Here is a 22,403-nt window from a genome sequence, read left to right as displayed (position 1 = left end):
ACCGTTTCTACCGACTGAGCGGACGTACGAAATACATGTTATCGAACAGCGGCACGAAGAAAGCCTCGTTTCTGTTAAGGGAGAAGATACAACAAGACCTAGACGCGTTTTCGAAGCGGCACTGTATTGAGCATTTTCTTAACCAGAAAGTCGAGGATCAAAGGCGATGCGTAGAAGACATGGACCGCCCCCGCATCAAGCTAGATCCTAGCTGGATATCTTGCCTACCACCTCTGGTTCGAACATCAAATGCTCGCTAAAGAGCGACTACAGGAGTGTCGGCCCACGCCTAGCGTCCACAACGACAACATTCCCAAGCTAGCTACTTAATGTCACACTATAACACAGAAGCAAAGCCCAATTCCGTAGCAGGGCTCTTACTCGGGATCCTGATCCTCCCAGAACACGAGGCAGCGCACCTCGATGCTCTGGCGGGGCGGGCCGACGTCGAACTTGGTCTGGAAGGCCGTGTGCGGAGTCCGACGCGCGGTTCCGTCGAGCTTCGAGTCGTAGCACTTGATCATGAGGGTCTCATCGGGCGTCATGCGCGAGGCGTAGTACCACTTGTGTTTCTCGTTGTGGGCTACGTTGAAGACTTCGAAGCCCTTACCGCGCGACACGCGGCTGCCGGCACCCGAGCCCGGCAGCACCGCGAACACCTTGCGCAGGTCCCCCTCGTCGCAGGACCGGGCGTCGCACACTCCTAGCTGGTCGCGCAGCGCCGGACTCCCGATCGGCCGCCAGATGTTGGTGATGGCCCAGCGGGTCTTACGGAAGCGCGCGGCCTCCTCTGCCGGGAAGTTCTGGTCGAGGACCTGCTGAGCGCCGTCGTAGGACTGGTCTTCGGCATGTTAGGAGTGATTGTGCAAGCGAGTTACGCGAGGATAGCTAGATCTTACCGACGTGGCAGAGTAGCGACGGCGTCATGATTGGGATAATCTCAGTCGGCTCAGCGTTTTTGGCGGCCTCGACGGCCGTCTCCCACCGCTGGCGACGGACGAGGTGGGAAAACGGATGGACCCGGGTGGCTCCGGTCCTGGTAGGAAGGGGAAATTAGTAGAAGATACGGCCAACGCTACCAAACCTCGGAGAACTCGCGGGAGCTTACACGCTCTTCAGCAACTCGGCCGCCTCGGGGTATACGACGCGCTTGATCGTAGCATCGTCGGTAAAGTTTGACTCGGCACTCTTGTGCGGCACGAACTGGAAGCCGTGAGTATCCAAAGTGAACTCCTCGCTACATTCCCGCAGGTCCGTGATATCCATAGGGACTAGGTTGCCCGGTCGCAGCTTGTCCTTAGCCGTGCCGGGGTAGATGGTGTCGGTGCCACCGTCGGCGATCTCGAGGTAATAGTTGATGTCCGCCTTGACGACGGACGGGGGGGCGACAACCTCGGCTCCCATGATCGGTTCTGTCTAGGCTGGCGATAAGACCCACACGCGTATGTATGTATATGTGTTGTGCTCGAGAGTGGCTATCTCGCAATAGCTCGACCTAGCCTCATGCATTCCAGTTCGGCAGAGAAGTTAAGGGGTATCGATTTAACTACCTGTCTTTGACGGCTTATAGGGCATTGTTCCCGCTCGACTCGGACTCTCTTCGGAAACGTGCCCTGCGCCATCCCTAGAGAGACACCCTGTCACCCTGGTTGCATCCCAACTGGCACGCCTCCGAACGTGGGCTGATCTCAAGCTGGCTATATTTAATGCTTGGTGCTTCGGGAGGCGTGTGCCCAGCATTCGGGGCCGGTGCTACCCTGCAAGGCAGATGCAGACCATCACACGTTTCCGAAAGGAGTGTCAGCATGGTTACTTGATTGGCGGTCCCACCCGTTGAAAGGATTGTGGTTGTGGTGGTGAAGTGCTCGAAACCACACGCCGACTCAACAGTCGGACGCTTATGTAAGATTGCACGAACTCGTACGGCCATGGGTTGACGGGAATTCCTTCATTGCTCTCTACCTACACGCTGTTGGCGTTATTATGACCTACCATTCTTGACTGGTAAGGTGTAGTAGCCTTATGCTTGGCTGTGGTGAGGTTTCATACTACACTCACTGCAACATTTGTATCACTGTCCACGCAGCTTACGCTACCTTACGAGACGCCAAAACAGGTAGATTCTCAAGTCAACCATGGCCGCGTTTGAGGACATCTTGAGTGCGGGCAGGTCGATAAGTCCCTGGCTATGCGTCGTGTTAGCTCTGGCTTTGGTGAGCATGCTAGAATCCGGAATGGCCTTGTGTGGGTATGTTATTAACAACTTCGGACTAAGACGATCTTCTGGCACCTCAGCATCACAATATACAACGTCCTCTTACATCCGCTGAGGAAATTCCCTGGCCCTCTTTCACAGAGAATTTCCTGGCTACCGTGGGGGTTCCGACATGCCCGGGGCGAGCAGGCATTACACACCCAAACACTGCACGACCGTTACGGAACGGTGGTACGCATTGGGCCCAACCACCTATCCTTCACCGATCCGCAAGCATGGAAAGATATCTACGGCCACCGTATAGGGGCCAAGGGCGGAGCACAAGAGATGAGCAAATGCGCACTCTTTGCCAGACCGGTGCGCGCGCCCCCGACTACCATCCTTAATGCCGACCACGACGAGCATATCATGCTTCGGCGCGCCCTCTCGCACGGCTTCTCGGACAGCTCGATGCGCCAGCAAGAGGTTATCATCGTGAAGTACGTCAAGCTGTTGGTAGAGCGGCTGCGCGAGGAAAGCCACGGCGGCCAGCGCGCGCTGAATCTCGCGACCTGGTTCAATTGGACGACGTTCGACCTGGTGAGCGACCTCGTCTTCGGCGAGTCGTTCCACTGCCTCGAAACCGTGAACTACCACCCCTGGGTCGAGAACATCATGAAGTCGGTCCGTTTCCACGCCCTGATGCTGGCCCTGAATTACAGCGGCCTCGGCATCGTGGTGCAGATGATCCACAAGCTGGGCGGCTTCTTGGCCCTGTCCAAAATCCAAGAGTACACCAACAGCATGCTGAGGTCCCGTCTGAGCATGGGAAAGGGCCGCAACGACTTGTTCGAGGGATTGGCCAGAAAACAAGAAGAATGGGTAAGAGAATGCTGTCATTGAGCAGGGCCCCAGTGAGACTACAACGTGAATGCTGATTTGAATGCTCCCTAGAACTTGTCATTTGGTACGTCACAGCTCTCGCTGCTCTTCTCATATCGCAACATTTGCTAGGCGCTATTACTTAGATACGTAGGCTGCTAACAAAACATCGTAGTAAGCACTTCGCTCCCTTAATCTTGAAAACCTCAAGAACTCCGATGAGCCTTATGGCCGTGACGTACTGACGCAGATACCAGGAGAAACTCGGGAGAAATGCGACGATATTACTCCTGGCGGGGTCTGAAACCACGGCGACGACGCTGTCGGGGGCCGTCTACCTCCTCCTTTCTCATCCCGAAATCCTCGCCCGCCTAACCGAGGAAGTTCGTTCTAGCTTCAACAGCCTCGACGATATTACCATTACATCGGTGAATAGGTCGTCCTACCTACTAGCCGTTCTCAACGAGACACTCCGGTTCTACCCGCCGCTCTCGTCTGGTATGGTGCGCGTTGTGCCCCCCGGCGGCGCAGAGATAGCAGGGCACTTCGTGCCTGGTGGGGTAAGTTCCTCGCTGCCCCTGGCCCCTGGAGCCGTCATCCCAAGCCCACGGGTGCGCTGCGGGTTCTCAGTTAACACAATCGTTTCTAGACCATGGTCGAAGTCCAGCACTGGTCGGTAAACCACAGCAAGGAGAACTGGGACGAGCCCTGGAGCTTCCGGCCGGAGCGCTTCATGGTCAGCCCCGAGGAAGCACTGAAGCGAGGGGACAAGCTGGAGGCCGTCCAAGCCTTCAGCTTGGGCCCGCGCAACTGCATCGGTCGCAAGTAAGTCATCCATACTCAGCTCTCTATTCTCCTTTTCCTGCTAGGCTTCCTGCTTACCTCGATTATCGCGACGCAGTCTGGCCTTTGTCGAAATGCGCCTGGTTCTCGCCAGCATCATTTACGCATTCGACCTCAAGCTCGCGGACGACAGCCAGCGATGGATCGAGCGGCAGAAGAATTTCAACGTCTGGGACCGGGTCCCGCTGAACGTGCATCTGGTTCCCGCCGGACAGGGGAGCAGGTAACTGTAACTCTTGGCTTAGGCCCGGGAATAGCGATTGAGCGGTGCTTGGTTGGTGGTATAAATAAGTTGTTAGGTACATAGGGAAATCCATAAGCCTATATTTACCTACCGGTCGTAGAATGTAGGCGTCTACGTTTTATACAACATAAGTAAACGCCGTTCGCATTCGAGATCTTGTTTCGCGGATATTTATTTTTCACTCTGCCTCTGTTGTTCCATTCGCGCCCTTACAGAAATGCGCGGAAACGCCCTAGCATTGTCATAGGAATTCAGAAGGAATTTTGTTGCTACCCGCTAACAGCTCCAACAATTTCAGCGCTCCACGACCTTGTTACAGCGCCACCTCATAGGGCAGATTCCTACACGATCATTTAAAGGCACGTATAAAATAACACAGTCTCGCTCCGTCCAGCATTCCTACTAAGTATTTTATCATAGATACTATTCGTCTTAGTGAAGATGCTTAGAGACTTCAGACCTTGAAGTATCCGGGCTGAAGCGTCTGGAAGAAGCCCTCCGGGTCGTACTTCTTGGCTACCTCCCTCAGCCGCTTGCTGTTCTCCTTTCCGTACCCTTCGACGGGATCCTGATACTCGCTCGCGTAGTTCATGTAGAGGTAGGGGTGGTCCAGCCCCCGGCTCTTAGCCTTCGCGGTCGTCTTCTCCACCCAGTTGCTATACGCGGTACGGATGGCTGCGTCATCCTTCGCGTCCGTCCACATCGCGCTTGGGACGATGGACACCAGCGGCACCTCTTCGTCCTGCAGACCAAGGGCGTTCCCGCCGTTGAGCTTCATCCGCTCGAGCATTGACATGGTGACAACCTGGAACGTGATCACCGGTACGAACCCGGCGATTTTCCCCTTTATGGGCTCCAGCTCCGCGTACCAGATCGCCAGGATTTCGTGCAGCAATGCCAGGTCCAGCTTGACGGTGGCAGTCCAGTAACTCTGGCGCAGGCCATTGGGATTCGCATCGCTGTGCTCCTGGGCGATGTCGACGAGCTTCTTTGTCTCGGACGTTACTCGCAGCGCGTCGGGGACGTCGAAAAACGCGTCGTACACGGCAGGGTGGGTTCCGTCGGCCACCTTCTCGGGGTACTCGACCTCGGTCACGACGACGTACTGATCCTGGCTCTGGAGATAGACGAAGCTGAACAGGATAGTCGATTTGAGATCCTCGGCCGCGCCACGCCGCCCGTAGTCGACGAAGGCCTGGAGGAGACTAGCGTTCTGCGCCGCGGGATGCATCATCTTGCCGAACCACATGGCAGAGTGGTCCAGGGGGTAAGAGAACAGCTCGAACTTGGTGACTAGGCCGAGATTGTTGCCGCCGCCGCGGAGTGCCCAATACAAGTCCTGGTTAGCATCCGGGGTCGCCACCACGACGATTCCCGACGCCGTAACAATTTCGTAGCTGGCGACATTGTCGCACGCCCATCCGTAGGTGTTGCTGAAGTAGGAGATGCCACCGCCGAGCGTCAGTCCGCCAACCCCTATCGGAGCAACTCGGCCGCCAATGACGATCAAATTCTCCTCTTCGAGCCGACGGTACACATTGACCCATTTGTTGCCCGCACCTATGGTCACGGTATTGCGGTCCCGGTTGATGGTGATCTCGTTCAAGTTGGCCAGGTTTATCGTGATGCCGCCGGCGATGTTCGATGAGCCCGCAAAGGCAGCGTGGCCTCCAGACTTGGCCGCGAACGGGCACTCGGCCTGACGAGATATAAGGAGAGCCGAGGACGCTTCGTCGCGGTCATTTGGGAAGAATATGCAAGACGGCCGAGTCTGAGACTGCTGAAGAGACCAGTATTTCGATAGCTCTTCTTCGTAAGCAACCTCGTCGGGGAGGAGGAGTTGGTCGCCGTATTTCTCTCGCAGGGTTGCGCACTGGAATCATTAGCCCCGGATACTGCTGGGGGTTGGAATCGAAGACACCTACAGCGCCTCGGCACCTCTCGACCATGGATGCACTTTGCAACACACTCTGGCCCGGGCGGTCCAAACTAGACCATTGAAGCTCCCCTTTGGCGGCCGGGACAAGGCCAACGGCTACCAGGAAGAGTGATTGAGCGAGGCACTTCATAGTTGCGAACTGTTCTACCGAGTCTACAACGCGGTTGCGTGGGTTGAAGGACGCATTCTTGACGCGGCTTCATACATGAGCTCGAATCTCAAGACAGAATTTTGTTTCTATTACGCGTTGCATAACTTCCAGCAGAGGATCATTCGATCTGCTCGACAGTCTCGAAACTGGGAGGAACGCGAGCGCTCAGGCTGCTGTCGACCCCGGCCCCCTCTCTCGACAACCGGAAGCCGAACGTCTCCGAATCGGACATGCGCCGCCAAAATCGCCTCCCGAACCCGCCGACAGGATTCGCTCCTCAATCGACAACGCCTCAGCGCGCCGCCACTGAAGAGTCCCGCAGTCAGCACGGTCAGGCTACCAATGGTTCGAGCCGGCGTCATACGATGGGTTCTTATCGGGGCTGGCCTCTCAGCTAGGTCAGCTCCATCCGTAGGATAAGGCTGTCAGAAGCTACACCCCTCTGGATTCCGGTTCTCGCTTAGACGTGTTCGTGCTTTCGCTGCTAGTTGACGGCGAGTCAGTGGTTATTTGTATTATACTGGCACCTTTTGGCCTTTCCTTTTTCGCCCCAGATGTAGCATTGCTTCTTCCAGTATGTCCGTCATGGAGTTCGCTGCGAACGAATCCGCCAAAGCGGTAGTGGAGAAGTGGCAGGAGCTGTTCGTTGGTGAGGATCGAGCTCGACATATCGTTGCCGCCGTCGCGATTGTGATCGCGATCGCAGCGTTCGCGTCATGGCTCAACGGCGGCAGCAAGCCGCGGCGCCTTCCCGAAGGCATCCCGTTCGTTACCAACACTCTCCAGTATCTCGTCGACAACAAGAGGTTCATGGAGAAAGCCACGTAAGGCATTAACTTACACCACATCGAGAAACTCAGTCCTAACGGCAGACAGGGACGCCCTGAGCGGCCGTAACATCGCCCAGTTCTATCTCGGCGGCGTGCCAGTGTACCTGATCTCTGGCGTGCAGAACATCCAGATGCTATTTGGTCGAGGGCACAAGGTTGGCAGCGAGGACATCTTCGTTCAAAAGGTTCTCCCGAGACTGTACAAGATGCCTCCCCATCACGTTTCTCGGTTTGCGAACGATAAGTCGGGACGAGGAAAGGTCCCAGCGCCCGGTTACGAGGACACCCCCCCTGAGAAGCGGTATTGGCAGCAGTACGAACACGTCCACACCGAGTACCTCTCGCGGACGCAATACATGAAGCCCGTCATCGAGGTGTTCAGCGAGCACCTCTCCGAGAGGCTCGAGAAGTTCCCCGTGGGCGAGCTCAGCACCATCAGCGTGATGGACTTCTGCAAGCGAGAGATCGCGCGGGTCGCCATGAGCACGCTGCTGGGGCCGACCATCTTCAAGCTGAACCCGGGCTTCCTCGACGCGTTCTGGGAGTTCGACGAGAACGTCTTCATGCTGACGCTCGGCTTCCCCAAGTGGCTGTACCCGCGGCCGTACAACGTGCACGACCGGTACATCGCCATGGTCAAGAACTACGTCGACTCGGCGTTCCAGAACTTCGACTGGGACGGCCCGGGCGCCGAGGCTGCCTGGGAGCCGCACTTCGGCGCCCGGGCCTGCCGCGAGATCGCCAAGTGGCTCAGGGACGGCGACTTTCTCGACACGTCCATCGCCGGTGCCCTTGGCAGTCTCGTTTTCGCGTGAGTGCATACCTACACCCCTACCTATACCTATACCTATACCTATACCCACTTGTGGGTATCTAGAAGATAGAACCGCCCAAACCGGCTTGCTTACCCTCGTGGACGTGAACAGGCAAAACTCCAACACGATCCCGACCGCGATCTGGACGATCATGGAGGTCGCGAAAGACCCGGAGCTGTTCCAGGCGGTGCGCGAGGAGGTGTCCGGGTGCTGGACGACGGACGCGGCGACGGGGGCGCGGGGGCTCGACGTGCAGAAGGTGTCGACGTCGCCGCTGCTGCAGTCGGTGCTGGCGGAGACGCTGCGGCTGCGGACCAACTTCAACATCATCCGGCAGGCGAAGGAGCCGCTGACCATCGACGGGCACGCGATCCGCAAGGGCACGATGCTGCAGGCGCCCATGATGGTCGCGCACTACGACGAGGCCGTCTGGGGCGCGCCCGGCCACCCCGCCGCCGAGTTCTGGGCCGACCGCCACATCAAGCACGTCGAGGTCGCCGACGACGCCGGCCGCGTCGTCCGCAAGCGCACCTTCGCCATGGCCGGCCGCCCCAGCTCCTACTTCCCCTTCGGTACGTGATCGTCCCCCTCCCCTCCCCCCCAAACGCTGCAGAGGCAATGCTAACCCCCCCGCGAATGCGCACAGGCGGCGGCGCGCCCATCTGCCCCGGCAGGCACTTCGCCAAGCACGAGATCATGACCATGATCGGGCTGATCGTGTCGCGGTTCGACATCGAGAAGGTCGAGTGGACGAAGCTCGACGGGTCGCCGTCGGACCGCATGGCGTACAACGACCAGCGGTTCTGCGGCGGTGGTGGTATGCCCCCGGACCGCGATCTGAAGATCACCTGGAGACGGTTGTGGTAGGTAGTGTGTGCACACAGTGGTGGGCGGAATCGCGTACGAGGGGTCTTGTCTCGCTTCATAGCTGCGGCGCGAGGCCAAATGTCGATATTACTTGGGTATCTACTACCTACTTAGAACTTCTCCGCGTCCCCCTACATGTCTCGCGACAATGCATGCAATCGTAGCCTATCTATGTTCACCATCGACAATCGTGTGCCCTTCATTCTCTCAAGCGGTCGGTAGCCAGAGACTGTCTCATATATTCACAGGTACTTATTGTCTAAGCAAAATACCAGTTGTCTTGGGTAGGCAGGTATCGACCCGTGTCGACGCGTCGGACTCGAGAATGTCTAAGTAACACTATCAACCGACGGCGATTTCACTGAAATAGACACATAATAATTGAGACAGATCTCAGGAAAATCTTGATTAATATTGAAATTAGTGATCGCCGTGGACACGCAGATCCGCCTGCGCCCCGCTCTATCGTATTTACAGAGTGTTCGCGTCCCTCCAAGGCTTTACGAGAGGGTATTGCCGCCGGGTCTTGCTATGGAGAGAGATGGGGAAATCAAAGTAGGTATTACATTCGCTTTTTCTTTTCTACCAGAACGACAAGCCAAACCCCGCTCTACCGGTGTTCCCTATAGCTCGCCCATAACCACCTGGCTGCCCTCGCCGCCGAACAAGTGGCCGCTGTCCTGCGGGCCCTCGTAGCACAGGCGCCCGCTGCCGTCGATGCTGAACTCGTCACCGCCGACGGAGAAGTGGCCGTAGAGCAGGTTGTGCGGGTCGTACTTGTGCTTGATGCGCAGGAGGCGCTCGTAGTTGGCGCCGTAGCCGTCCTCTTTCCAGTTGCCCTTGTACATGGGGTCGACCTCGTTGACGTAGATACCGGTGCCGGGCGTGGCCGCGTCCATGGCCGGCGCGTGGATGTCGGCCAGCTCCCGCTTCAGCGCCACGTTCTCCTCCACCGGCGCCCGGAAGTTCCAGAACCCGTTCGCGATGCACACCGCCTGCGCCGTGCGCCACGCCGGCAGCACCGCGTTGTCCGGGTGCTGCAGGCCCTCGAGGTTCAGCACGCCGCACCCCAGCAGCCACTTGCCGTCCTTCACCACCGACCGGTACGCGTCGATGAGCTTGCGGTTCGCCTCCGGGTCCTTGATCACCCACTTGGGCACCAGTCGCGCGTACAGGATGGTCGTCACCGGCTCGGCTCCGTTGGGCAGCGGGCCGTAGTAGTTGTCGAAGTGCTCGTAGTACGTGTCCGAGTACGTGGTCTTGAACACGTACTTGACGCCGAGGTCGTCGAGCTGGCGAAGGTACGGGTTCATGAGCGCATATACCGCGTCGACGTCCCGGCCGGGCAGGTTGATGGCCTGCGCGTCGAGGGTGTCGTTCAGGAGCACGAACTGAGCCGTGTTGCCGTCGACGGTGATGTTGGGGAAGAACTGGAAGAACAGCTCGACGGCCTTCCAGTAAATCTCGTGGCCCGGGGTGTCTTCGTTCTTGAAGACCAGAGAGCCGCCGGCGAACGGGCCGTCTCTATGAACCCGGACCGTGACGCTCAGCACGACGCCGTACGTGCCGCCGCCGCCACCGCTCAGCGCCCAGTAGAGGTCCGAGTTCTTCTCGGGTGTGGCGAATAGGTGTTCGCCAGTCGGAGTGACGACTTCCCACTGGAGGACCTGGTCGGCTCCTAATCCGTTCTTGCTAGCAAGGACGGAGTGGCCGCCGCCCTGAGAGTAGCCGCCAGCAACGCCCACCGTCCCGCACTCGCCGCCGACGATGCGGTATCCCTTCGCGTGGACAGCCATGTAGGACTCGCCCACACCCATGCCAGCGCCGAGCTTGGCAGCCGGGCCAGTGTACATCGGGCTCTCATAGCGATCAATCACCTCAGCCGACTTCAGGTTGTATGTCCATAGGGCGAGACTGCCTTGACCGCTAGACCTTCCATGGTAACTGTGTCGAACCAGGTCAGTCTCTCTCGCACTATTGTTTGCTTGTGTTCTAAGTGATAGTAGGGGTCTTACTCATGACCGGTGTTCTTAATTGTTAACCGGACGTTGTTTTTCCGGGCAAACTCGAGGCCGGCACGCACATCGTCGACGCCCGTGACGTTTATAGAGTAGACGGCATAGTTGCCGAGCTCGCAGGGTTGCTCCCGCGGCGTGAAGGGGTCGCACGACGCGTTCTGGTAGTAGGGATTCAAGATCTCAGAGGCCTTGGTCACACTGCCAGACACCACCAGGTTAGCAAAATGCGAGATCAGTGAAGGCCGGAAAAGGCAAATGACATACTGGGTCTGGCCCATCTCCCACACGGTGAACTTCCAATATCTGAAGTTCCACTCGGCACTTAACTCGTCACACGCCGTCTTGTTGTACTGCCCGAAGGGCTCGTCGTGGCAGACGTGCGCCTGAGGAATAGTGCTGATCAGCCGGCCGCCCACCGTCTCGTTCAGCTGCGCCCATTTGCGCAATGAAGGCCAGCCAGCGTCTCCGGGAATGTGCCTGCAATTAGGCTGGGGGTCCACTGCATTGGCAACAGCCAGAGTAGAGAGCAGAAGAGCGCCCGCCCGGGTAACTAGTTGGCCAGCCATGGCGGAGGTGTTGGAACGGTGCGACTGCGAGGAACAGCTTCTGTAGCCAGATCCAACCTATCGCGCCAACATAGAGAATACAGATCAGATTGAATATATGTTAACTCGCTTTCTCACGACGCGAATCGCGCTCTGGATGAATGGGACGAGAATCGTGTCATGCTCCCACGCCCCTGCTCGCTGTATCTCGAGGCTCATCGGATCCATGCTGACTCCGTATGCCAAACGTGAAACCGTCTTCAAGTTGACGAACTGACCTACTATTCGGGTCCGTATTCAGGTTAGCGAACTGGGCCTGTTCTGCAGGCTCCGAAATGTTGGATCGCGTTCGGAGACCCCATTCGGAGGTCTGTTCGGAGATCTGTTCGGATCCGTACGGAGGGGTGTGTGTGTCTAGCCCGGATCTCGAAAGGATGCAGATCCTTCCATTATCCAGTTACCGGCAGCCAAGCTACGGCACCTGAGGAGCCCCAGAGGGCCCTGTATCTCCAGGGGACAGCATCGCTAAAGCTCGCTAATAATACAGCAAGGTTCCTAGCTAGCGATAACACGCTCAATGCATTGCGATCAACATACCAACGTCATAGTCGCATTTACATGCTAACAATGCTTTATCACAACGTACCTAATACACCTGTCACTGTTCACAATGCAATTGAATCAATTGTGTAAAGACACACGAAAAAGAGCGCCTGTGAAAGTGAGTTATGTCTCCTTCGTCGTTCGATAACGCCACAGTGACAACCAAAGGGGCCAAGTAAGTCTAAGTAACTCGACCTCGTAACCCGCTAGTGCTAGATGAAGCAGACGGCCTGTGAATTGTTACCAGTTCAAGTCGGAATATGGCACCGGTAAGGGCGCTCTGGCGCGGTAGTTTAGCGAAAGACGGGTTGTTACCGTACAGTTACATCCGTAAAACGTGGCAGCAGGATGTGAAGGCGTGAAGCGGACCACGATCGCCCGAGAGCGAGCACACAGCACGAAGTGAAGAGGGGCAACTTGGAGCCGCCCCAGCACGAACAGGGAAAGAGATTGGTTGAACCGCTTAATATGATGTTGTTCTTAGAGGGAAATGTGACTAGAAAGCCTACTATTGTGTGTCACCACTGTGTAATTCCTAGCTCAGTGTGTCCGTCTATGGGCCCCTAACAACGGACTGATGACTGCTCCTGGAGCAGAGAAATACTACCTATTCCCACTATTAGCGGCGCTGTGAACGTATCCGATGTCCATTAAGGGGTACCAATACGGATGGGCCAGGAATCGGCGTAGGCACGCATAGAGTGGCCTCGAGGACCCTTAAGCGCTCGATCGAAAGGGGGGTTCCTACACGCTGAAGACAGCAATACCCGTCTACCAGCCTCTATTGTGGCGGAGAGTTTCCTCTATGGCATTCGGCTGGCAAGGAAATAGCCGTCATATTCCCGTTAAACCCGTACGCGTAAATGTGAAGCGCCTCCAACTACATACCAGCCGGCGACCACAATATTGGGACACGGAGCGCACCCCCCTCCCCCTTTTACTCCGACAGCGTCTACCACAGGATGGATAAGCCACCGTATATTGCAGGATACGAACGACTCCTTTCCCCAGTACTGATCGTTACTGATACCCAGTCGGCGTGAGTTCCCCTATATGCCAAAATTCGCAGCAGGCATAGCCCAACCGTTACAAACGTTTCCTACGTTTTTGTTCAGGCATCCGATGCCGAGTGTTCGCAGCCGATAGTAGTGCACGGTCTGCGAGAAGAGAATGGTTACAGTACCGTTTATACGGACTCATCATCGCTCGGACGCGAAAACGCCCATCTGTTACTCCTTAGGCGGCCGCTTCGAGCACCATAGGCTGAACACAGTCTACGTCTACCTAGTCTCCTAGTTCACCGGCGGGAGGCTCTTGCGGACTCTCAACTCACGCGGCAGCGTGAGTTGGGAAACAAGACCGGTGCTGCCGAGCCTGATCGTATGGAGTCCCACTGCCCAGTTCCACCTCACGTTTGAGCACGCCCGTGGGAGCACCGTGATGTCCAGCAGCAATAGTAGCAGTAACAGTAGAGGCCCTAGATCGGCGTCCCGAACAGATCACATGAGGTACCATGACGGAAGCCACCTCGTAGCCCAACACAATACCCCATTCAGTAACCCCTACCCAAACAGGATGTCGTACTCGGAGGTTCGCTGCTCTGCTCTCCTTTCGCTCCTCATTCTCCTCCTTACAGCCCCTGCCCCCATCGGCTGCATTGCTTCCCGACCTTCGGTGATCTTCGGACGCCTGCGCCGTCGACGCCCCCTCGTGACCTGCTGGACTCCAGATCCCCCTCGAGGGGCTAAGTCCGATGATCCCGCGCCGTAGAGCTGGCCCCAGATCCGTACACGGTCTAAAGTAGTACTTAGCTGCCGCCTCCCCTTCCGGCTGGGCATCGTGAACTTGGCGTACGGGGGGGACGGGGGGACTTGGATGACGACTGAGTTGGCTGCGCTCAGGGAGACTACCGAGAAAGAGCTAGGCAAGGCCAAGGATGGGGAGCATGGTATCCACGAGACGCTCTTCGCCAAGTCGAACGATTCGCTCATCGCTTTACGAAATCGCCATAGGGGGCTCATGTTTTCCGGGTCGAGTCGAGTCGAGACGACGGTTTACGGGTCGATGGAATGTCGGCGAATGTCGCACTGGGGGGAGGGGAGGTATTTCGGGACGACCAAACGTTCGATAACCGGCCGAGCTAGAAGGCTGCGTGTGCGTACGACGAAGGCGAGAAAGGGCTACGGCGGAACCGAACCGCGAGTTCATTCCCGGCGACCCCAGAACGAACGACATACAGGTGAAGGGAGGGATTATAGGGCGGCCGAGTGGCACGTGGATGCGTATACCATTTGAACTCCGGCGACGACTGAGACGGACGTTGGCTTGGCTATGATCGATCGAAACGCACCCTCTGGACGTGCCCTGCCGGTATCGCACACCGTGGATTATACGAGGGCCACGGATCACACCGATGGGACAGGACAGGGTGAAGGAGGGAACGCCCATTACGGGTACAATGACAAACCCCGGCCGGATACGAATAACATAGGTCGTCCGAATCTCGAGTCCTATTCATACCGGCATCGGGTTGCGTGTGCGATATCCACGTATCGAATGAACTACGAGTCGTCCGAGTTTAGCACCGTCTAGACGTTAAGGGACAATACGTACGATACGAGCCGATACGGGAGCCGAAAGATGAGATATGCGCGACACGAATGGTATATATCATGGGGGGGAAAAGGAACAGCAGGGAATCTAATGAACGGCGCGGCAAATAAGCAACATGAGCGTTGTCCATATCTATGTGTCGTGAACCCGTGATAGGTAAATCATGGCATGCCAGTCCTCCCACTTACTCCCCGAGTCCAAGGAGACACAACCTCCAGCGCCGATAAATGTGGTATCCTTCATGCTTTTCGAATAAGTAATCGAGAAGTCGCCATCACCTGTGGCGGGTATGTATAGTCCCCCTTTCGCCATCTTCCTCCCTTGAACTTGTTTCTCCTCTCCGCTCCTCTCCTTTACCGCCGCGAAAAGGGGCAAACCTCTTCTAGGCAAATCTGACTTCGTCAAACAACCCCGCTCTAACTTGCACGAGGCTCGCCAATTCCAGTAAGAAATGCTGGTAGATGAGAACGTTGGTGAGGATGTGCGAGACCGACGCGGACCTCGTTTCGGGTGGGGTCGCGGCCATGGCATTCTCTCCAAGTTCGCTTTCCTCTTCGTTATTATCTGCCTCCATGAGATCTTTTCTCCCGCCACCCTGGTCACTCGGATCGTCCCCGGCCGAGTCGGTTAGGCTGGTTAACTTGGAGCCAAAATTTAACGAGACCGGCTCCGTTCTTGGTACTGGTAGGTTGACTTGTTGCGCGAGTATCCCTTGGTCTACGGCTGCGAATGCGGTAAACTGGCTCAGTACGGGGCCATCTCTAGCCACACCAAACCCGTCTCGGTAACCCACCGACGAGAACGGCCGACCTTGCCCGCTCTTACCCGGATCGTCGAGATTCAGAGGAAACTCTTTAGGGGGGATGGGCGGCTTGGGAGTAGGTGTCATCGAAGCAGTACCCGGGCTTCGAATCGTATCTCTTCGTCCACGCGGGCTACCGGACCGGGTTGGAGTGCCAAGTTCCAATAACATTTGGGCGAAGCCCTCGAGCGCACTAGGACGTGTTGGAGACTCCGCACGAGAGCTCCCTTGACTTGCGTAATCGGGTATCGAAGTACCAGTATTGGAACTCGGCAAGATGCTCGGTGGGTTTGGCACAACCGTATCGGCGATCTGGAAGGCTTCGCGGCGCTGCTGCAGTAGATCTTCAAATCTTGGTACCGAGCTCCGGAAGTAATCGACTTGATCAGCAAGCGATTCAAGCACGGTCAGCACACGAGGTAGCGTCTCAGTCTGCCATTTCGGGCGGCGGTGGCATCTCGTAATTGTTTCTCTCTTTTCCGCCTCTTCGGACAAAGGGAGACTAGGATCCAGAGTCGTGTGCACCGACTCGGTAGCCGGCTCTTCCTCGTACTCATACGTTTTCGGGTGCCGCAACAGCCATCCCTCCACGGATATATACCCGCAAACTGCCAAATCAATGATCGTCTCCGTGGCCGAGAGATTCATCTCCACCGGGTTGACGAAGAACGACTCAAGGAGGTCCAATATGCTATTGAAGAGGGGATCCTCGCCGCTGAGTGTGTGCGGTGGAACGTCTTGCGGTGCCCCAGGCAAGCTATCGGGAATTTCCGGCAACTTGTGATTGTTCGTAGATAGCCTTGGTGCGACGAGCTTAAGGGAGCACGGATGACCTTCCGCCCGCGCCATACTGTCTTTGAGGATGTTGTCGTACACCTCATCGAAGTTATCTTGGCCGCCAACAGATCCAGCTAGCGTCGTGAGAAACTCGACCTCCTGTTGGTGAGCACCTACAGTCCTACGCGAGGAGTTCGTATCGATGGTTTCGGTGTGAAGTAGGGTTGCGATAGCGTATCGGTGATGCCGTTTCAGGATTGCTGCCAAAAGCTGCAGGGTCACGCAGACGGTCTGCTGGTTACGGGATTGAAGGCACGAGTGAATTAGATCCACTAGGTTAAAAAGCAAAGGCGTATAGCTGGTATTGGCTTTGGAAGCCATCATTGTGGCTAGGTCCATGGACTTCCGTTTCCTCGCCGCGCTGACGGACGGCTGGGTTTCGGAGGGGCCTGACGACTGGGCGTCGGGGAGGGCTAGAAGATAGTGGAGGATGAGATTTATCATGTCTGGATGGTCCAGGGCTTCGAGTATGCGCCGCAGGTAAGTTAAAACGGCCACGGATGAGCCTCCATCAACATCAGAGGATTCTAGGAGAGAGGGATATCTGCGTGGACATCAGTATTGAAATACGGACCAGGTCCAAGCTCATCGTGCTCACAGTAGCTGCTGCAAAAAGATGACCTGGAAATGCTCGAGCAAAGTGGATCGAACTTCCACAGATCGACAATGATTTAGGACATCCTGCCAGAATAGAAGATGGGAGAGGAAGGTCTCGAGGTGAAGCTGAAAATCCGGGCTGCAGGAGCTCACAATTTCGAAGGTAGATGTCGGGTGTTCGTAGTCGGAGAGAGCGAGGATAGGCGGCAGGTTCTCGGGGGGGTGGTCGATAACGAGCTTACGGCTAAGTTGACTATACAAAGCACCAAGCCCCGTAGCCATCAGCGTCGAGAGATCGCTCTCCACTATCCACTGCTCGAGGGCGACAGAAGAGGATGCGGCCTCGATGATATACAGTAGGCCCGTGCGGGCAAAATCACCGACTTTTCCCTCGTGATGGATGTAGTCCATCAAGATATAGAATAGGGGGAAGTCCTGCTTCTGCGTCTTCCCCGCAAACCGCTCATGCTCGTCTCTGGCTCTCCCGTCGGCAGCGGCATGGTGGTCGGGGCCGGAACTGAACCAGGCGGAAAGGATGCCAGGCTCGAGGCGGATCTTGGTGGTGATGTTGAAGGCTAACTCGACGACTTTGACTTCAGTATCGGGCACGAGGCGGATGCTGTTGGCGCCGGTGATGCGGACGAGCAAGTTGGTCAAGCTGGTGGAGAAAGTGGCCTTCTCCACGAAAGCCTCCTCCTCGCTCTCGATGAGACTAGCGAAGAATAGGACGGCCTCCTTGACGATCCACTCGTTGTACGAAGATATGGCAATCTTGGCAATAGGGATGTAGATTTGTTTCGTGGAACAGAACGAGATGCACGGATGCGGGAGTGGTCGGCGCGACTCGTCGGCGAGGATATTGGTGAGGCCCTGGAGACGAAGCTCGATGTTCTCGGCGGCGTCCTCGTCCTGGGCGAGGTTGGGACAATTCCGCCATAGGTGCTAGCCAGTCGGACAAAGCACATCATCAGCCTGTCGTCACTTATTTTCACGCGCGTCTGCTCGTGCGTCTACATCCTGACCTCCCTACTTTCTACGAGAAGACGAGGGCAGCCAGCCAACAAATACAGAAATCGGTGCGGACTTACAAGTAGCTGGCCGTATTCCTTTTCGAAGCGTTGCCGGCGCCGGATAGGGTCCCTGGCAGCATCCTTGCTGGAGCTTCCCGACAGGCGGGTGTTGGCTATGAGGCGCGACCACTGCGGCCGCGGTTAGCACCCATCGTCAAACGGGATCTTGAAAAAGAACAAAAAAAGAGGCAGGACGGGAAGCAGAGGCGACTCACAAAGTCCATGGCGTCTCCGGAGACATCGCTCGAGGGGTGTGTCGGGCAGAACTGCAGAGGTCAACCATCTGGTCGCGACCCCGGAGAGGAAGAGGGAGGCAGCGAGAGGAGCGCGAGAGAGCGGGACAGGCCAGGGTAAGTCAAGCTAGCTCTGTCAGGCCCGGTCTCTTTTGCATTGACGAACAACCAAAACCCGACGCCCGAGATGTTTCTTGATGATTAGGCGACGGGGGTAGCCCTTGCAACCCGGTGAATATCCGAATCCTACCGTCCATCCCCGCCTGGCGAGGCTGAGGACCATATGTGGCTGATGACAAGTTGTGGCTTGCCGCGTATTACCTAATGGCTGTTGCTTGGGAGAGGTAGGTACTTAGGTATGGAGTCGGGAAGGGAGCCGGAGAAATCGGAGAAATCAGCAAGGGGTAGGTTATGACCTCATCGAGTAACAGAGATTTTACGTAGCGCCGCCAATCGGTGGAGGTACCTAGGATAATGTACCGAGATGCCTCCAGAGGACTGGGATGGAAGGCAAACCTCTACTGATGATCGACTTCTCCATCCCACCGCCCCAGCCGAAGAGTATTGCAACTCCTAGAGAAGTCAGTTTCACAATACGAGGCAGATCAGCCAGCCCTGCAGGAAACACACCCATAAGAATCAGAGCTCAGATCAAGCGGTGCTAATCCGCAAGAATGAACCCCTGGCGACGGTCAGCTACGCCCACAGAGCCAGCAACGCCGCAACCCTCGCCTATGCCGGACAGAGCAAGTCTCATTGATCGAGTGCTAACGAGCCAGCGCCGTGGTTAGCAACCCTTCATCATTTAAGTACTCCATATTGCGGCTTTCTCGACGGGATGACGCAAGGATGATTGCTAGCTGTCACTTGTACCGTCGTTACCTCGCCTCGGTCCCCCACTTACGAACTACGAGATCAAGCTCAGTACCCAGTCTTACGAGGGAAGATGGAGTGTGCGAAGAGAACCCCTCTTGGATATCTAGTTCGTATCTAGCCAAGCCGGCAATATATCTCTTTGTGGAGGAATCAATCGCCTAGGCTCGGTGAGTTCCTCATCTCCAACTGGACCGCTGCCTCAACGATGCCTTTGTGCGTCGAAGTCACCCCACTTCAATCAAAGTAGCGAGACGGGCGAGACGCGCGCGCCGAAGTAAGACAACGTCGTGTTTGATTACCTACCTCAAGCTAAAAATAAAAAATAAAAATAAAAAAGAACTCCCGTTGATGAAGTGGCGGTAGTGCGGGGGAGGAATCACGGTTGTGGCGTCAAGAAATATCGAGACGAGAATAGGGCGAATCGGGATACCTACCTACATCGAATCAACTTCCGCGAGATCATCTCGACGGGAATTCGACATGCCCAGGGTTGCCACGCTTATGTGTATAAGTGCCATCCGTCCAGCAGCACCCTCCGACATCGCCCCATCTTTCCCCTCCCCCTTCCTCTCGCGATACTCTCTTAGTCCAGGAACGCCATAAACAAGCCTATCGTCAACGGGTAGTCTCCCCCGGGTCTTAGGGTGTGGTGCCGATGCAGGCGTGGGAGCCATTCATCGTGGCCGGCCAACCCAGACGAGATTCCACCCACCACGACAAGTCATTCCCTCTCCCTCTCCGGCAAGCTCAGCGTTGTGTATCTCCCACTAGACTTCTTGGCGAGTCGCAGCGAGCACCCGCGCGATGACTTGCGGGGGCCATTGGCATGGCAAACATCAAAGGCTTCCTGCATAAGTCTGCGCCTCTCTACTCTATTCGAAGCTCGTGGTTCGTCTGCCTTTCTACCGAGCTAGTCTCATTGGACCATCACCACCGCCCCCGGCAGGATTCATTGGCACCGAGCTATCGATCGCCGACGAATCACCAGCAAGAGTCTCGAGCATACCTATCGCCGTCTTCTGTAGGCGGCAAGGCATACCTGGTGACGAGCAGGCCAGCTTCGATGGCTCCCGCTCGCTTGCAGAGCCTTGGGATAGGATAGTAGTTGCAGATTTCTGTTTTTTCCCTTTTTGGGAATTGTTTCTTCCCTCGGTTTCTTGGTGATGGAATGGCCTGATTGCTCCCGTAACCCCTATTATAACCCCGGCCGTCCCACGATGGTTTTCTACGGCAGCCGCTTCGCCCTCCCCTCTCCCGGGCTTGTTTACCTGCTGGATCCGAGTCACCCGTCCCGTTCTCTGGTTTCCCTGAGCTCCCTCTCGTTTCACCTCCCCGTTTCCTTTCCTCTGTAGCATGATGCGATAGTTCCATCCAATCGCTTTCCTCCATTGTTGACCTCACGGCGGTAGTGGTACTGTCGAGAGATCGATCTACGTGCTAGGTCTTGGGATGGTGATAGATCGCCATGGGGTTCTTCGGCCGATCTAAGAAGAAAGCAACGCCAGAGGCTCCTCCGTCGCCACCGCAAAGGCCCTTGCAGAAGTCTCGTCCTGGTGAGAATAAGCTGTACGAAAGCCCGGTCCCGAGACAACCCCCTGGTTATCTGCTACCGCCGCCGCCGACACGGCCGTCGCCTCCGGGGGTATGTCTCCCTCCGTATCACGACCAACGACCATACCCTATCGTTGTGAACCAGCACTATTACTTGAGCGCGCCACCCTCTCATCCATTGCCCCCCAATCCCTATCTTCCCGGAAATGGGCCTCCCCTTCCAGGGAGCATTAAGATCGGCTCAGCCGTCAATTTGGCAAACGGTCTCACCCCGCTCAATGTCGCTCCTATGCCATTAGACGATGGGCTCCCGAGATGGCATGCGTATGGCACACAGCTGCTCAACCAGACCGCTGCATTGTATGATCAGATCTACAGCAATTTCAACAATGTGATGACCTTGATCGACCGGGACAAGTATGTTGGCAACGAAGCGGACCTCTTCATGTATCAGCCTCAACCAGCGGCACCTCCTCCGAATGAGACACTGGAGCAAACAGCCGTCTCGCGCAAGACGCCTGTGCGTAAGGGTAAGAAAGAGAAGGAGAGATCGTCGAAAGGGCAGAACGCGATAACCTCATCCCTCGCCTCGCGTGGATATTTTGCCAAGGTAGAGCTCTACACGAACGCGAAGTTGCCATTAGATCTACCCCCTCTTCGCTTGTATGTGAACCTTTAATATCGTCAAGCGTAGTGGTTTTCGTTCCCGGAATGCTCGCTGACACGCCCCAGGTATTTCACAACATACCCTCTTATCTGCCTAGCGGCGCAGTATGCGGAGAGGGTATACGAGAATCCTAGAGGAGCGGAAAGAGACGCACACATCGACGCCGACTGGAAGACAGGAGCGAAAGCGATGCGCATCAAGTCCGTCCCGATGGATCACATGGATACTATCGTCTTCGCCGTCCGGGGAACGGCGACGTTCATGGACTGGGCCGTCAACTTAAATACTGCGCCGGCAGCACCCGCCGGGTTCCTCGTACGTGTGACGTCGCTCAACAAGTTTAGTCTGTTGCGTCTAATCAGAAACAGGACGACGAGAAGAACTTCTGTCACGCCGGTTTCTTATCAGTTGCGCGGAAGATGATTGCCCCCGTAGCCTCCCGACTCCGCTACCTCTTGGAAGAAAACCCGCGACGGTGCTCGTACTCGCTGCTCATCACCGGCCACTCCGCCGGCGGCGCCGTGGCCTCGCTTCTCTACGCGCACATGCTCGCCTCATCGAAGGGCGCCTCCTCGGAGCTCAACAACCTGACGGGCTGCTTCAAGAGAGTGCACTGCATCACGTTCGGCGCTCCACCAGTTTCCCTTCTCCCTTTGCAGAAACCCAATAAACCCGAGCTTAGGAAGGCCGTGTTTCTAAGCTTCGTCAACGAGGGCGACCCCGTCGCGAGGGCTGATAAGGCGTACGTGAAGAGTCTTCTCGAGCTGCTCGTGGCGCCTCCGCCCACAGAGGCCAAGGGCCTACGAAAGGAGCCGACTACATCGAAGACTCCGTATTCAAAGCATGGCAAATCACATGCTAAGAGGAGCTCCACCATATCCGTTGCTTCGAAGACGTCTAAGGCTCCTGCAAAGACCTCGCGGTCCTCCCACTCGTTGACCAGGGCCGGCAAACCGAAACCTTCGGGTCCGGTGTGGAAAGTCCCTCAGAGTACATTGAGCAACGCTGGACAAATCGTCGTGCTAAGGTCGAGGGACTCCAATACCAATATTAAGCGAGAGAGAAGCGTCGAGGAGCGTCTGAAGGAGGGCGTTTCTGCTCGGGTTGCCACAGACGAGCAGCTCAGGGGTCAGATTTGGGGTGATCCCGTGTGTCACGTAATGAAGTTATATGCCGGTCGAGTTGAACAGCTCGCAGTCGACGCGGTTACGGCAAGGGGACGTTGA

At 56.5% G+C, this 22,403-nt stretch overlaps 7 protein-coding genes across 7 annotated transcripts; 3 read left to right on the top strand and 4 right to left on the bottom strand.

Annotated features, from left to right (window-relative positions):
• Positions 1-377: 377 nt before the first annotated feature.
• On the bottom strand, positions 378-1,404 carry GGS23DRAFT_603921 (uncharacterized protein; the record flags this gene model as incomplete). The annotated part of the gene is made up of 4 exons (XM_051519533.1): positions 378-389; positions 420-841; positions 900-1,036; positions 1,109-1,404. 4 exons carry the CDS (start codon positions 1,402-1,404, stop codon positions 378-380), a joined length of 867 nt encoding a protein of 288 aa, XP_051374039.1.
• A 731-nt stretch (positions 1,405-2,135) lies between these two features.
• On the top strand, positions 2,136-4,271 carry GGS23DRAFT_618374 (putative cytochrome P450; the record flags this gene model as incomplete). The annotated part of the gene is made up of 5 exons (XM_051520930.1): positions 2,136-2,213; positions 2,276-3,076; positions 3,334-3,636; positions 3,726-3,901; positions 3,978-4,271. 5 exons carry the CDS (start codon positions 2,136-2,138, stop codon positions 4,144-4,146), a joined length of 1,527 nt encoding a protein of 508 aa, XP_051374038.1. The 3' UTR covers positions 4,147-4,271.
• Positions 4,272-4,319: 48 nt separating this feature from the next.
• On the bottom strand, positions 4,320-6,468 carry GGS23DRAFT_558730 (uncharacterized protein). Its single transcript, XM_051515770.1, has 2 exons — positions 6,089-6,468; positions 4,320-6,036 (listed from the first exon to the last, which is right to left on the bottom strand). The coding sequence occupies exons 1-2, from the start codon at positions 6,230-6,232 to the stop codon at positions 4,618-4,620; spliced, it is 1,563 nt and encodes a 520-aa protein (XP_051374037.1). The 5' UTR covers positions 6,233-6,468; the 3' UTR covers positions 4,320-4,617.
• Positions 6,464-8,999, top strand: GGS23DRAFT_558729 (putative cytochrome P450). The gene is made up of 4 exons (XM_051515769.1): positions 6,464-7,077; positions 7,130-7,894; positions 8,010-8,470; positions 8,545-8,999. The coding sequence occupies exons 1-4, from the start codon at positions 6,830-6,832 to the stop codon at positions 8,763-8,765; spliced, it is 1,695 nt and encodes a 564-aa protein (XP_051374036.1). The 5' UTR covers positions 6,464-6,829; the 3' UTR covers positions 8,766-8,999.
• Positions 9,000-9,156: 157 nt separating this feature from the next.
• GGS23DRAFT_558728 (putative FAD-dependent isoamyl alcohol oxidase) lies at positions 9,157-11,751 on the bottom strand. The gene is made up of 3 exons (XM_051515768.1): positions 11,048-11,751; positions 10,781-10,981; positions 9,157-10,709 (listed from the first exon to the last, which is right to left on the bottom strand). Exons 1-3 carry the CDS (start codon positions 11,347-11,349, stop codon positions 9,389-9,391), a joined length of 1,824 nt encoding a protein of 607 aa, XP_051374035.1. The 5' UTR covers positions 11,350-11,751; the 3' UTR covers positions 9,157-9,388.
• Positions 11,752-14,687: 2,936 nt separating this feature from the next.
• Positions 14,688-18,320, bottom strand: GGS23DRAFT_421808 (Retinoic acid induced 16-like protein-domain-containing protein). The gene is made up of 4 exons (XM_051513773.1): positions 18,066-18,320; positions 17,869-17,979; positions 16,782-17,722; positions 14,688-16,727 (listed from the first exon to the last, which is right to left on the bottom strand). Exons 1-4 carry the CDS (start codon positions 18,072-18,074, stop codon positions 14,927-14,929), a joined length of 2,862 nt encoding a protein of 953 aa, XP_051374034.1. The 5' UTR covers positions 18,075-18,320; the 3' UTR covers positions 14,688-14,926.
• Positions 18,321-20,424: 2,104 nt separating this feature from the next.
• Positions 20,425-22,403, top strand: GGS23DRAFT_603915 (alpha/beta-hydrolase; the record flags this gene model as incomplete). Its single annotated transcript, XM_051519532.1, has 3 exons — positions 20,425-21,173; positions 21,243-21,492; positions 21,546-22,403. 3 exons carry the CDS (start codon positions 20,425-20,427, stop codon positions 22,401-22,403), a joined length of 1,857 nt encoding a protein of 618 aa, XP_051374033.1.

The sequence above is a fragment of the Durotheca rogersii genome (genome assembly GCF_024521655.1).
Source record: "Durotheca rogersii strain YMJ 92031201 chromosome Unknown GGS23scaffold_5, whole genome shotgun sequence".
In the NCBI taxonomy this organism is placed as follows: domain Eukaryota; kingdom Fungi; phylum Ascomycota; class Sordariomycetes; order Xylariales; family Xylariaceae; genus Durotheca; species Durotheca rogersii.
This window is presented reverse-complemented; position numbering and strand designations above follow the sequence as displayed.